The sequence below is a fragment of the Sminthopsis crassicaudata genome, chromosome 2 (genome assembly GCF_048593235.1).
Source record: "Sminthopsis crassicaudata isolate SCR6 chromosome 2, ASM4859323v1, whole genome shotgun sequence".
NCBI lineage: Eukaryota > Metazoa > Chordata > Mammalia > Dasyuromorphia > Dasyuridae > Sminthopsis > Sminthopsis crassicaudata.
Window position 1 is genome coordinate 579,076,967 of NC_133618.1, and position 13,836 is coordinate 579,090,802.

Below are 13,836 nucleotides of genomic sequence, written 5' to 3' on the forward strand. Positions count from 1 at the left end.
AGCACTTAGAAAAACAGGGCTTTGGAATCTCCCTTTGGGAGAATCTGGGAGTGGACTGCAAAAGAGTCAGCAGCTCTTCCCAAGTAAAAGCCCATGGTGGGACGATGTGAGGCGGAGTCGGGGTGGTGGTGCATAATTTTCAGCTCAGGGATAAGTAGAGATTCTATGTTCTGTCCTAACCAACCTTTTTCTGGGCAGTCCAGTCTGATAGCATCACAGGCTCAGGACTGGAGGAGCCCCTGAAAGTCATCCTTTTACGGATAAGGACACTGAGCCTAGAGTGACTTGTTCAGTCACATGGGGAGTTTGTGGCAGAGTCCGTTCCCCACAACACTCACCTGACTTTCACTTCACAATGTGATCCTGTCCTGAGCATGCTGCTCATCTATGTGGGTATAAACTTGTCCTCCAGGAAGAGAAACAATTCCAGCTCTACTAGACATTCTATAAATTTAATAAAAAGGGGAGAGAAGGAATGGTAGACTCATTGAGTCTTAAATTCAGTGATCTCCTCAGAGACTTACTATCTGTGTGGCTTTAGGCAACTCACTTAACTCTTCTCAGCCTCAGTTTCCTTATCTGTAAAATGTGTATATGATAATAAATAGTATTCTCCCAGAGTTGTTGTGAGAAACAAATGAAATAAAGGGTTTTTACTTGTTATTGTAAGTTGAGAGTTGATTGAAGGAAGGTGATACTCAGGATATATAGATATTATGGGGATGGGACCCAGGGTTGGTAATTAGGAGCAGCTGCATCCTATAGCACCAGTCTAATCTCTAAGGCACTAAGGCACTTAGTTGGTGATCATTTGGGGAGGAAATACATTACCTCAACCCCAACTTTCAAAATGTCAGTGCCTAGGGGCAAAGCTCTGTCACTGTCTGCTGGTTTAGCCCTGACCACAGGACAGATCTCTCTGTCTCTCTCTGTCACACATGCACAGACATGTATATGTACACATGCAGTATATGTTATATGTATGTATGTACATGTGTGCATATACTATGATATCTATATACATACATACACACACACACACACACACACACACACACATATATATATGTATATACTGACGTATATTTGGGACTGAACTTGAACCTGTGGTTTTATAGGGCATTCCCGGTGAGGAATGCAGACCAGCTCCTTCCCCAAAACTATTCTTAGAGAGTTATCTGTGGGTAAGTGACTGGGTAGGTTAAGGGAGGGCTGGAACCCAGGTTTCCTTACCCCCACATCATTCTCTACTTTTTATAACACAGTATTGTTGTTCAGTCATTTTTTACTCATGTCCAACTCTTCATGACCCTACTTGGGGTTTTCTTGGCTCTGAAGTGGTTCACCATTTCCTTTTCCAGTTCATTTTACAGATAGGGAAACTGAGGCAAACAGGGTTAAGTAATTTGCCCAACAAATATCAGTAAGAATATGAGGATTCTTGATTCATGAAGATGACTAGATCTGGTACTCTCTCCACTGTAATACTTACTTGCCCATAACACTTATAATACTTTCTTAGAAATATGCATAGATATGTATACGTGAATAAATAAATGAATGAATGGAATGCATGAATAAATGGCAGAAACCTAGCTCATCAGCCCTTCCAAAATAAAATCACTTGTCAGAAGACTTCTTTGATATCCTGATTGTTCTCTCTAGGAGGGCAGATGTGCAAACAGATGTGCTATTCCATGGAAGCCTAGCAAATGTGCTACAAAAGCATGCTCTCTCAACCTCAGTTGAGCATTTTTGACTATGCTGTAAGACTTGTACACATCTTTTAGTGACTATTATTAATATTAGTGACTGTTTTAGTGACTATTATTATCAAAACTTATTTAATTTTTCAAATCCCTGACCCTGTTAACCCCTGTACCCAATAGAGGGTATTTATTGAAAAGACTGAAGCTGTCTAAAGTGAGCTCCTTCCAGTTCACCCAATATATACTTTCAAATTAAGCCTCCTCAGGTCTCATACTGTTAGTCACTAGTGATTCCCAAGAGCTCATAAAATATAGTCCAAATTCTTTGATCACAAGTTAGCCTCAACTTAGCTTTATAAATGTATGTCCTCTTCAAGTCCTTCTTCCCTGAATTTTTTCCCTTGATTTTCCATCTCTTGTAACTTTGGTCATGTCAGTCCCCTGTCTGAAATGATTTGTCCCCACTTTCTTCTTCTCTATCTATCAATTCAAATGCCAGCTAACTTGGCAGTGTCAGGAACACCTGGATTCATATCCTGGTCTCAGATTTTTAAAAGCTGTGTGATCTTAAGTAAACAATTTAACCACTGCCTGACTCATTTCTTCAACTGTAAAATGGAAGTAATGATGGCACCTACTTCTCAGGGTTGTCTGAGGAGTATTTGTAAAGCACTTAGCACAATGCCTGGAATGAAGCAGTCAGGGAGATATGGCTCAAATTCTTTCTCTGAAACAAAACTGCTTTGTGACCAAGAGCATGTCATTTCCTTTTTCATTATTCCCAGGACCCCAATACATTGAGAAGGTGTTGATCAGAATTAAACCAAGGAAATTTCTCACCAGGAATTCCCTATAGTGATGAAATCATAGACCAGATTACAAAAAAACAAAAACAAAAACAAAAAACAAAAACCCAACCCCCCAAAAAAACCAAGTTCATTTTCTTTCTTTAATTTTTCCCCTTTGTTCTTTTACCAATCACACTCTGCTTTGTATTAGGTTGATTCTGTGTCTATCTCTGTCTGATTCTCTTATTAGAATGTAAGCTCCCTGAGGACAGCTTCTTATAAATGCACAGCAGGATGAAAGAAGTATTGGATTGAAGAGTCAGAAGACTTGAGTTTATTTCCCAACCATACTATAGTATAGTATTAATACTATATATTATAGTATTCCACTTCTGGAACCCCCAATTTTCTCATTGATTACATGGAAGTCATTAGAATCTCTTCCAATTGGAGTCTCGTCCAATGAAGAGAGCATCATTGAGGACCTAGCTCTGAATGCCATGATCCTAGGTGGTCAAGAAACATAGATGGAGTGACTTAGGACAGAAGGACATAGGATAAGGAATAATTTTTGTCCAGTGTTATGTGCTCTGCAAAGGGCATCATACCTCCTTTGTGCACCAGTTCTCTGAGGTAGGCAGGGTAGGCTTGGGTTGGGGGGGAGTTGGGGAGAAGTTCAGAGAGAGTTTCCATTGTGTCAGCAGAAGTCTCTCCTGCTTCTCTATGGGTGACTCCATCCTCTGCCCCCACCCCTGCCCTCACCCCCAGCTGCCTCTGGAAGCTACTGGAGGCTTGTAAAGCTGTCAGTGTTAGTTAGTGAGGGAAGGGTGGTCCTTTCCCTGTGGGACAGAGCAGTTGAGTTAGTTACCCAGGGAGCGGGAGGTGGGAGAATGAATTCGAACGCACGTGTGTGTGTGTGTGTGTGTGTGTGTGTGTGTGTGTGTGTGTGTGTGTGTGTGTGTATGTGTGTGTTGTTGGGGGAAGAAGGGAAGATAAGGTGCTATGGGACCCTCCAGGGCTTCTAAGATCAGATTAAGAACTGGAAGCAATCTTAGAAGCCAGATATAGCCCAGCAGAAGGTTGTAGCAAACACTGTATTCCCATGTTCAGGATCCTTGCTGTACTTATAAAACTCTCCCAATCTGGCTCAGGAAGATTTTTTCCAATATTACTGATCTCCAACCCAGAGGGTGTTCTCCTTAGATCCACATCCTGCTCTTCCTTACCCCCCCCCCCCACTGCCCATCCAAGCTTTTAGTGAAAATCCTGCCTATCTCATGAAGCTTTCCCACACCATCCAGCCCAAATTGCTCTCTCCTATAGTATCCTAGTTTAGCATTTTTCTCTCACTGTCGTGTGTTGGTTGAGAGCATCAGCATAGCTGTTGAAAGATTGGATTTGGAGTGAGAGGAGCTGAGTTAAAATCTCAGTCCTGCTAATTATGGTCTTTGTGACTCTTTTCTTACTCAGCGTCAGTTTCCTCATGTGTTAAAATAAGGATGGTATTGAAGGACCTTTCCAGCTCTAAATCTGTGATCGCCATGTGAAAGTCCTATCAACTGCACATGACTGGGGGCTTCTTGAGTGACTGTGTCTGTTCCTCTTACCTTCAGCACAAAGCCAATTTTAGACACTGCTTCCCTCCAAACCCCCAGCTTATCCTAACCTTCTGGCCTTTAGTTTCTTCCTATCTAAAACAAATGAATTCACCTAGATTAAAAATTCTTAACCTGGGGTTTGTAAATTTATTTAAAAATATTTCAATAATATTTTGTTTAAAAATAAAAGTGCTTAACACAGTGCCTGGCACATTGTAGATACTTAAGTGCTTATTCCCTTTTCCTTTCCTTCCCCTCACTGCATTTCAGTATAATTGGCTTGCTCTGGAATCATATGTACTTTATTTTATGCATTTAAAAATATTTTTCAGAGAAGGGATCATAGGCTTTACCAGATGGCCAAAGGGCATCTGTGCTATAAAAAGGTTAAGAAACTCTGGATCAAATGATTTCTGTGGAACTTTTAGGCAGTGTGGAATAGTAGTTACAGTATTGGACTTGGTGCTTCTGACATTTAACTAGATGTGGGACCATGGGCAACTTAAGTTTCTTCTCCTGTAAAATGGGGATAATATCCATAGTGAGGCTAAAATGGCAGATTGCAAGGAAAGTACTTTGTAAGCCTTAAAATTCCAATGCCATCTACCAGTTATTTTAGTTCCAGTTTTAAATCCTGTGATTCCCTCCTCCCCTCTGGTCCCTATAAAGAATATAGAGGCTCCATAGGACCCTGTGCCTCTTAATGAGAAATAAATAACTCCCCACCTTTGAGGTCTGATTCAGAGAAAAGCCCTGTGGGGATAATTGGAGGCGGCTGAGCCAGAAAAAATCCATGGACTGATTGATACATTCATAGATCATCCAGTTTCTTCAGTTATGTGGGAAGAGCTGATGGCTTATGGCCAGTATACTCTGGGGTGAAGGTTTAGCATCAGCACTGAAAGGATACAACTCAGAGAGGATTCAAAATAATGCTGACTATATACAGACAGGGTAGCTGTTTTCTTTCATATAAGGCAATGCCCCTCCTATCTGTCCTTGTGGACAGGAAAAATAAACTATTTCCAGGTGATTTGTCTCATTTTTAACTTAAAAATTTTCATCTCCTGAGACAATCTGGCTATGAATGTATAGGCTAAATGAGAGGGAATTTACTTTGTATGTCAGATTTGAATGAATATTAGGTTGTAAGCTCCCTAAAGGTAGAGGTTATCTTTTGCCTTTTTTTGGTATGTCCAATATTTAGCACAGTGCCTGGCATATAGTAGGTGCTTAATAAATATTTGTCAATAGAATATTATTCTTAGTAGGTCTGGGGACATGACTGCCTAAATGTGAAGATGATTACAAAGTCTATCCTAAAAGTAGAAATTATCTTAGAGATCAGTATCAGATAAAGACACTGAGTCCTAAAGAAAAATGACCTATCCAGGAGGTGACAAGGACTTCGTAGAAGAATATGGTCTAGAACGTGGGGGCCTTGGTCAAATATTTTTTCCATTACACCTGTGCTGTGGACAGCTGGTGGCAATGGGTACGATGTAGGGGCCTGAAGTTGGAAAGACTCATTTTCTTGTGTTCAAAAATGGCCTCAGAGACTTACTAGCCATGGTACCCTGGACAAGTCACTTCACCCTGTTTGCCTCATCTGGCAAACCACTACATTACCTTTGCCAAGAAAACCCCAAATGGGTCCACAAGGAGCTAGACAAGATTGAGCAACAACAAAGAGGTGTGCCAGAACCATGTCCAACCAGCTGTGGATTGTTAAATTTTCAGCGTGAGCATTGACACCACAGAAACTGACAAATGCTGCAAGTCAGAGATTGGTTTATTGTTTTATTGATTGTCTAGACTTCAGGAAGTGAAAGGAAAAATGTTGATAATGCAGATTAAATTTTAATTTAAAAATGTGTGTGCCTACATTTTCTCCTTAAAAATTCAGTTTCTAAACTTTGATCAGCATTTGCTGATTGCATCATACTGATTCTCTATCAAGAATGTCTTTGCATTTATGGAGCCACATAGACTTTCATATTTAAAAAAAATACATATAGTTTTACTCTTTTTATATAATACTATCTTTTTATTTTTCAAAATACAGAGTATTTTTACTCTTTAGAAACTGTTTATCTTATGTGTGCCACTAAATGATAAAATGAAAATGAGAAGAAGCTTGTGGATCACCTGACCTGATGCCCTCAGATGAGAAAACTGAGGGCTAAAGATATCAAGCTAATTTACCCAAGTTTACCAGGCTCTTAAAAACTATTTTTTAAAGACTGAGTCTTCCTATCTTGACCAGGCTGCAAGAACAAGGGCTATTCATGAGACCAGTCCTACTGGGATTGACCCAGGAGTTTTGGCTGCCCCATTTTCAGCCTGGGCTTATTGAATCCTTCTCAGGTAACTTGCAGCCCCCTGTTCCTTAGGGCTACCATCTTTAATTTGATTTAATGTGGAGATCTAATCAACATAGTTGACTGTAGCTCAGAACTCTGAACTCAAGAGATCTGCCATCCTGCAAGGATTGAAGATGTATGCCAAGGCTATCATCGACTTGTGAAAAGTGCCTTAAAATTCACTATTTGTAGGCGTATACAATGAAAAATTGCTTTATAACACAAAGAATTTACCCTCATGAGGCTTTTGCTAATGGTTTTCGTATTGTAAGTGGGTGAGGAGCATTTGCTTAGTAAAGGAAGAACATGGCTTTTGTAAGTGTTAAGAGGAGAATGGTGGTCATGGAATGGTAGTGGTGCTGGGTGGGTGGGGATGGTGGTGGTGGTAGTGGCCCTGATGACTGATGGTGAGGGTGATGGTGGGTAGTGATTGCCTCCACTGCACAGATTGCTCCTGGGGGATGGGAAGCACTTTGGTGGCCAGCTTGGACCTCTGGACACCGTCCTTTCACGGATCACTCATTCCCTTGCAGATTCTATCAGCGGCCCCTTTCCTTCCACCTCTCACCGATGTCACCACAAACAGAAGCACTGTCTACCACCACCTCCAGGGGGGAGCCTCCCAGCCACACCACTGCTCTTCCACCCACACACCAAGGGCTCCCAGATCCTGATGGACCTCAGCCACAAGGCCGTCAAGCGTCAGGCTAGCTTCTGTAACGCCATCACCTTCAGCAACCGGCCCGTTCTCATCTATGAGCAAGTCAGGCTAAAGGTGAGCCCGTTTCCTGGACCCTCAGACACTAGACTCCTGGTTCCCCCTACCCTCATTGCCTCAGCATCTGCTTCTGCCTTATCCTTGTCTTCTCAGATTCCTCTTCTTTTTTCCTCAGTTATTCCTTCCTTCTATCCCTAAAGAATAGGGTGAGATGGCAGAAATGGGAGCAAGTCTGAGAGGTCTCACCCAGAACAGGTCAGGCTAGATAATCCAGCTGCTCTTGTAGCACCAGTAGGGGAAGATATCTTGGAAGAAGTGTGCTGGAGGGACACGGGGAGTGAGAGTGGAGCCCCCTCGTCTTCCCCAGTTCAGATGTGGAGCCGTGGAAAGTCTGCCAGAAGGGTGAGCTACGCAAAGGTCTCTCTCCTCTCTCTCCAGGAAGGTCTCCTTGAGTGATCAAACTGGGGAGGGGGCAGGGAGGCCCTCTCTGAGTCTGCATTGAGTCTTCTCTGCCCGTGTCTTCTGCAGATCACCAAGAAGCAATGCTGTTGGAGTGGGGCCCTCCGGCTGGGGTTCACATGCAAGGATCCATCACGCATTAACCCAGACACCCTGCCCAAGTATGCTTGTCCTGACCTGGTGTCCCAGAGTGGATTCTGGGCCAAGGCTTTGCCTGAGGAATATGCTAACGAGGGCAACATCATTGCCTTCTGGGTGGACAAGAAGGGTCGAGTATTCTATCGGGTAAATGACTCTGCTGCCATGCTGTTCTTCAGTGGTGTCCGAACTGCCGATCCCTTGTGGGCCCTGGTGGACGTCTATGGTCTCACGAGGGGAGTCCAGCTGCTCGGTAAGTCCTTATTCCCCATCTTCCACCATTATTTTTATCCACCATCACTCACCCAGGACCCAGATCCTGAGATCTTGGCTGCTCAGTACTAATAGTCATAATAGTAATTGCATGCTGACCTATGTATGGGCACTCCCTTCTCCCACCCCCTTAGCGCCACTCATTGAGTCCATGAAAATACAAGTTTAGGTGAAATAGAATTCCCAGGGCTGGTGGTTGCATAAGAATCATCTTCTCAAGGGATAATTGACCAAATGACATTACATCAAGTTTTTTACTATTATAGAGTAGTTTAGTTTTAATGTTGGGGACAATTAAATGACACAGTGGATAGAATACCAGGCTTGGAGTCAGCAAGACCTGAGTTTAGATTCAGTCACAGCTGTTTACTAGCTGTGTGATCCTGGGTAAGTCGCTTAAATCTTGTTGGCCTTTGTTTCCTCTTCTGATAATAATAGCACCAATCTCTCAGAATGCTTGTGAGCATCAAACGAGATACTAATTGTAAAGCACTTAGCATAGTACCCAGCACATAATAAGCACTACATTTTCTGTATTTTCATATATTCATTATAATGTACTATTACTATTAATGTTCGCTACTGTTATTATTATTAATGTGTTCTTGTTGTTATTGTAAAACAAAATGGTGTTGACCTTGGCCAACACTATGGGAAGTGTGTCTGGAAAGTGCTTTGCAGATTATAAAGAGCTTTTGCCAACATTATCTCACTAGCCCAGAATCAATACAAGAGGTAGACAGGTCCTGTCATTTTACAGATAAGGAAATTGACATTTAGAACTGATGCAGTGCCTGGTCTTACATCACTCGACTGGTTGGAACCAGGATTTGAACCTTAGTTTTCTCACACCCACCTACGTCACAATTGCCATCTGTGGTCCCTGGATCCCTTCCCTGCTTCTACCTCCTCTTTCCTGCAGCCAGCTGTCTGTATAAAGTATCTGGGAGGGGAGAAGAGGAATTAGGCAGCATGTGGTTGATTATCCTGGGTAATTAGGGAGATAAAGGCAGGACACACAAGGCCGTGGGAGGAAATGGGGGTGAAAGATTACTGGACCACCTTGGATAAAAAAGAATTTTCTCCTAAGGGAACAAATTCAAGGTCTGGACCTCCTGTGCCATATTACGGAAGATAGGGGTCACTAAGGCTATTTCAAAGGTATCCATCTTGTTCCCTTTCCCCAGATCCCAAACCAAGAAGGAGAAGATTCATAAACACTCTCAAGCACCAGAATAACTCAGTTAAGCTTTTAGGGACCCTTAGAGAACTTCCAGGCCTCTCATTTTATTGAGGACAAAACGAAACCCAGTAAGGGGCAGTACCCTTGCCTGTGATCAACTAATAAGTTCATTGACTCCCACTCTGTTTCTTTCCTCTAGATCGCAAAGTGTATGAGTATGCATGACTTTATCTAATTATACATAGGCACATATGTGCATTCAGGCCCATGGACAAGAACTTGCCCATTTATCCATTGAAAGTTAGGACTTGCCTCCCTGCAGAAAAAAAAATTTGATGTAGACCATAAAAAATACAATGGAGTCAACTTAAAAAATAACAATAAATATGCTTCAGAGTCTCAAATCAGTGACGTTAGAAACACAGTAAATATATTCTTACATGCCTTCACTGATTGAACAGACATAAAGATAATTAAATCAATAACTTTTTTTTTTTTTTTTTTTTTTTTTTGCAAATGCCAGAAATAGAGAAAATGTTTCATTAGCATAGTGCCTAGGGACTGAGCTTAGCGTTTCTTTTGCACAGTAAATGTGTTTCTTAATTAATTTTAGTCTTTCTATTTTATGTAAGCCCCAACCTAAGTTTGACAGTTTGCAGATGGTTGGATGATGCAAATGGGCAGCTTGCTACAGTAGAAAGGGACAACTTGGTGTTTGAGCACCAACTACCACTCATAGGACTGCTCGCATCATTTTTCTGAGCCTCATTTTCCTGTTCTGTGAAGTGGGAACGGTCCTATTACCTCCTTCACAGAGTTGTGAGAAAAAGTACTGTGTAAACTGCAATGTACATTTGAATCGTGTTCTCCAAGGTGGCAAGTGTTGCATTTGTGCGAATGGGCACATGCCAGGTGTATAGCTTGTGCACACCTTTTCTGACATGTTCTGACTATGAGGCTACCTGTTAAGTGAAGATTGAGTATATTTTTCTTGCAAAGGCTCAAACTAGTCCTGGTGGAGAGGCTGGAATGAGTCTGGAGAAGCTAGGGAAGAGAGTCAGGCTTCCAAGTTGTGGATCTGTGCTGGGCCAGAAGGCCCCACTTAGCTCTGATCCAAGACCATACTAATTATGTGACATCATCTCTCCGGAACATGGACGTTTCTCAGTTCTGTTTCCTGCAGGCATCCACTAGAGTACGAGGCTTTTTGGTTTGTGACCATTCCCATTCCTCCCACTTTGTTGCCATCCTTGGCCACATTCCTGAGCTCTCCTGAAACTGTTCCCAGCCATCCATTCTCCTTCTCTTATGGCAGAGAGATCAGACCAGTGCTGAAGGGGGGGGGGGATTTTAATGAGGGGGCTCTGGGACCCAGAAAGAGCAGTGAGGAACTGTGCAGCATTTGAGTCTGTACTCCAAAGTCAGACTGGACTGCCCAGGACTGAAGTTCCTGCTTTGTTTGGACAACCATCATTCTGACTATATTCTGAGATAATATTTGTAAAGCACTTCCTTCCTTTCTTTTTTCCTTCCTTCCTTCCTTCCTTCCTTCCTTCCTTCCTTCCTTCCTTCCTTCCTTCCTTCCTTCCTTCCTTCCTTCCTTCCTTCCTTCCTTCCTTCCTTCCTTCCTTCCTTCCTTCCTTCCTCCCTCCCTCCCTCCCTCCCTCCCTTCCTTCCTCCCTTCCTTCCTTCCTTCTTTCCTTCCTTCCTACCTTCCTCCTTTCCTACCTTCCTCCCTTCCTCTCTTCCTCTCTCCCTCCCTCCCTTCCCTCCCTCCCTCCCTCCTTCCCTCCTTCCTTCCCTCCTTCCTTCCCTCCTTCTTTCCCTCCTTCTTTCCTCCTTCCTTCCTTCCTTCCCTCCTTCCCTCCTTCCTTCCCTCCTTCCTTCCCTCCTTCCTTCCTCCCTTCCTCCCTCCCTTCCTCCCTTCCTCCCTTCCTCTCTCCCTCCCTCCCTCCCTCCCTATTCTCCCTTCCCTCCCTTCCCTCCCTTCCCTCCCTCCCTCCCTCCTTCCCTCCTTCCTTCCCTCCTTCCTTCCCTCCTTCTTTCCCTCCTTCTTTCCTCCTTCCTTCCTTCCTTCCCTCCTTCCCTCCTTCCTTCCCTCCTTTCTTCCCTCCTTCCTTCCTTCCTTCCTCCCTCCTTTCCCTCCCTTCCCTCCCTCCCTCGCTCCCCCTTCCTTCCTTCCTTCCTTCCTTCCTTCCTTCCTTCCTTCCTTCCTTCCTTCCTTCCTTCCTTCCTTCCTTCCTTCCTTCCTTCCTTCCTTCCTTCCTTCCTTCCTCCCTCCCTCCCTCCCTCCCTCCCTCCCTCCCTCCCTCCCTCCCTTCCTTCCTTCCTTCCTTCCTTCCTTCCTTCCTTCCTTCCTTCCTTCCTCCCTCCCTTCCTTCCTCCCTTCCTTCCTTCCTTCCTTCCTTCCTTCCTTCCTTCCTTCCTTCCTCCCTCCCTTCCTTCCTCCCTTCCTTCCTTCCTTCCTTCCTTCCTTCCTTCCTCTCTCCCTCTCTCCCTTCCCTCCCTCCCTCCCTCCTTCCCTCCTTCCTTCCCTCCTTCCTTCCCTCCTTCTTTCCCTCCTTCTTTCCTCCTTCCTTCCTTCCTTCCCTCCTTCCCTCCTTCCTTCCCTCCTTCCTTCCCTCCTTCCTTCCTCCCTTCCTCCCTCCCTTCCTCCCTTCCTCCCTTCCTCTCTCCCTCCCTCCCTCCCTATTCTCCCTTCCCTCCCTTCCCTCCCTCCCTCCCTCCTTCCCTCCTTCCTTCCCTCCTTCCTTCCCTCCTTCTTTCCCTCCTTCTTTCCTCCTTCCTTCCTTCCTTCCCTCCTTCCCTCCTTCCTTCCCTCCTTTCTTCCCTCCTTCCTTCCTTCCTTCCTCCCTCCTTTCCCTCCCTTCCCTCCCTCCCTCGCTCCCCCTTCCTTCCTTCCTTCCTTCCTTCCTTCCTTCCTTCCTTCCTTCCTTCCTTCCTTCCTTCCTTCCTTCCTTCCTTCCTTCCTTCCTTCCTTCCTTCCTTCCTTCCTTCCTTCCTTCCTTCCTTCCCTCTTTCCTTCCCTCCTTCCTTCCTCCCTTCCTCCCTTCCTCCCTTCCTCCCTCCCTATTCTCCCTTCCCTCCCTCCCTCCCTGCCTCCCTCCCTATTGTCCCTTCCCTCCTTTCCCTCCTTTCCCTCCCTTCCCTCCCTCCCTCGCTCCCCCCTTCCTTCCTTCCTTCCTTCCTCCCTCCCTCGCTCCCTTCTTCCTTCCTTCCTTCCTTCCTTCCTTCCTTCCTTCCTTCCTTCCTTCCTTCCTTCCTTCCTTCCTTCCTTCCTTCCTTCCTTCCTTCCTTCCTTCCTTCCTTCCTTCCTTCCCTCTTTCCTTCCCTCCTTCCTTCCTCCCTTCCTCCCTTCCTCCCTTCCTCCCTCCCTATTCTCCCTTCCCTCCCTCCCTCCCTGCCTCCCTCCCTATTGTCCCTTCCCTCCTTTCCCTCCTTTCCCTCCCTTCCCTCCCTCCCTCGCTCCCCCCTTCCTTCCTTCCTTCCTTCCTCCCTCCCTCGCTCCCTTCTTCCTTCCTTCCTTCCTTCCTTCCTTCCTTCCTTCCTTCCTTCCTTCCTTCCTTCCTTCCTTCCTTCCTTCCTTCCTTCCTTCCTTCCTTCCTTCCTTCCTTCCCTCCTTCCTTCCTTCCTTCTTTCCTTCCTTCCTTCCTTCCTTCCTTCCCTCCATCCTTCCTTCCTTCTTTCCTTCCTTCCTTCCCTCCTTCCCTCCATCCTTCTTTTTTTCCTTCCTGCTTTCTTTTTTCCCCTCCTTCTCTCTCTCCATTTCTTTATTCTTTCCTTCCTTTCTTCTGTGTGCTTAGAGCCAGAAACAAAGGAAACCACTTGCCTGTCCCTTGGTCCCATGGAGTACTTTGTGTTACAACTAGAGGCTGCCTCATCATCATTCATCTCTAGGTTCTTTTGGCAAGCCTTTACTGAGTGCCTGCTGTATACTCAATCCTTTTCTCAACCATATAAGGGAGGGAATAACAGAAGAAAATACAGATTCTTCCCACAAGAGAATGACAATTTAGCAGGGAGAAAAGAGGTACACATGAAAAACTTGTCACCAGACAAGATGATCAAGTGATCAGAGGCCAGCTAAGCTCTCTACCTTTCAACACTGGGGAGTTCAGAGTAAGGGGGAATCACTGAGTTGCAACAGGCAGGCATTTTGTTTTTGATGGCATGAAGTGGGTGTCAGAAGACCCAAGTTCTAGAGTTGGCTTCCCACTAATCCCCAATGTGACTTCCCCTCTGGGTCTCAGTTTCCTTCTCTGTAGAGCAAAAAGTAGGAAAAATGGATGATCTTTAAGAACCCTACCAGCTCTTAATATTGTCAGTCAGGAAGGCTTCCAGAACCTTCTTGATTTGAGGGGGGCACAATGAAAAGCACATGCAGAAATGAGCCTGGAATTCATTATAAGAATGACTCCTATTTATATAAGCTTTTAAGGCTTCCCACATTCTTTCCTTACAACCATATGAGACAGGTATTGCAGGGATCAGTATCCCCATTTCTCAGATAGTAAAGATGAGGCTCGGAGAATTTGTCACATGGCTGGATGGCAAGGATAGTAAACATTAGAGCATGAACTCTAAGAACAGTTTTCTTTCTCCTATTT

At 44.6% G+C, this 13,836-nt stretch overlaps 1 protein-coding gene across 4 annotated transcripts in view; it reads left to right on the forward strand.

Annotated features, from left to right (window-relative positions):
- Nucleotides 1-13,836, forward strand: part of NEURL1 (neuralized E3 ubiquitin protein ligase 1) — a 93,962-nt gene that overhangs the window by 56,515 nt on the left and 23,611 nt on the right. For all 4 annotated transcript variants that reach the window (XR_012487045.1, XM_074295498.1, XM_074295496.1 and 1 more), the window contains 2 exons: nt 6,992-7,233; nt 7,705-8,026. Coding sequence is in view for 3 of the 4 variants with exons in the window: in XM_074295496.1 (XP_074151597.1) it covers nt 6,992-7,233; nt 7,705-8,026 (564 nt within the window). In the remaining variant the exon portion in view is untranslated. The remainder of the gene's footprint in view (nt 1-6,991; nt 7,234-7,704; nt 8,027-13,836) is intronic.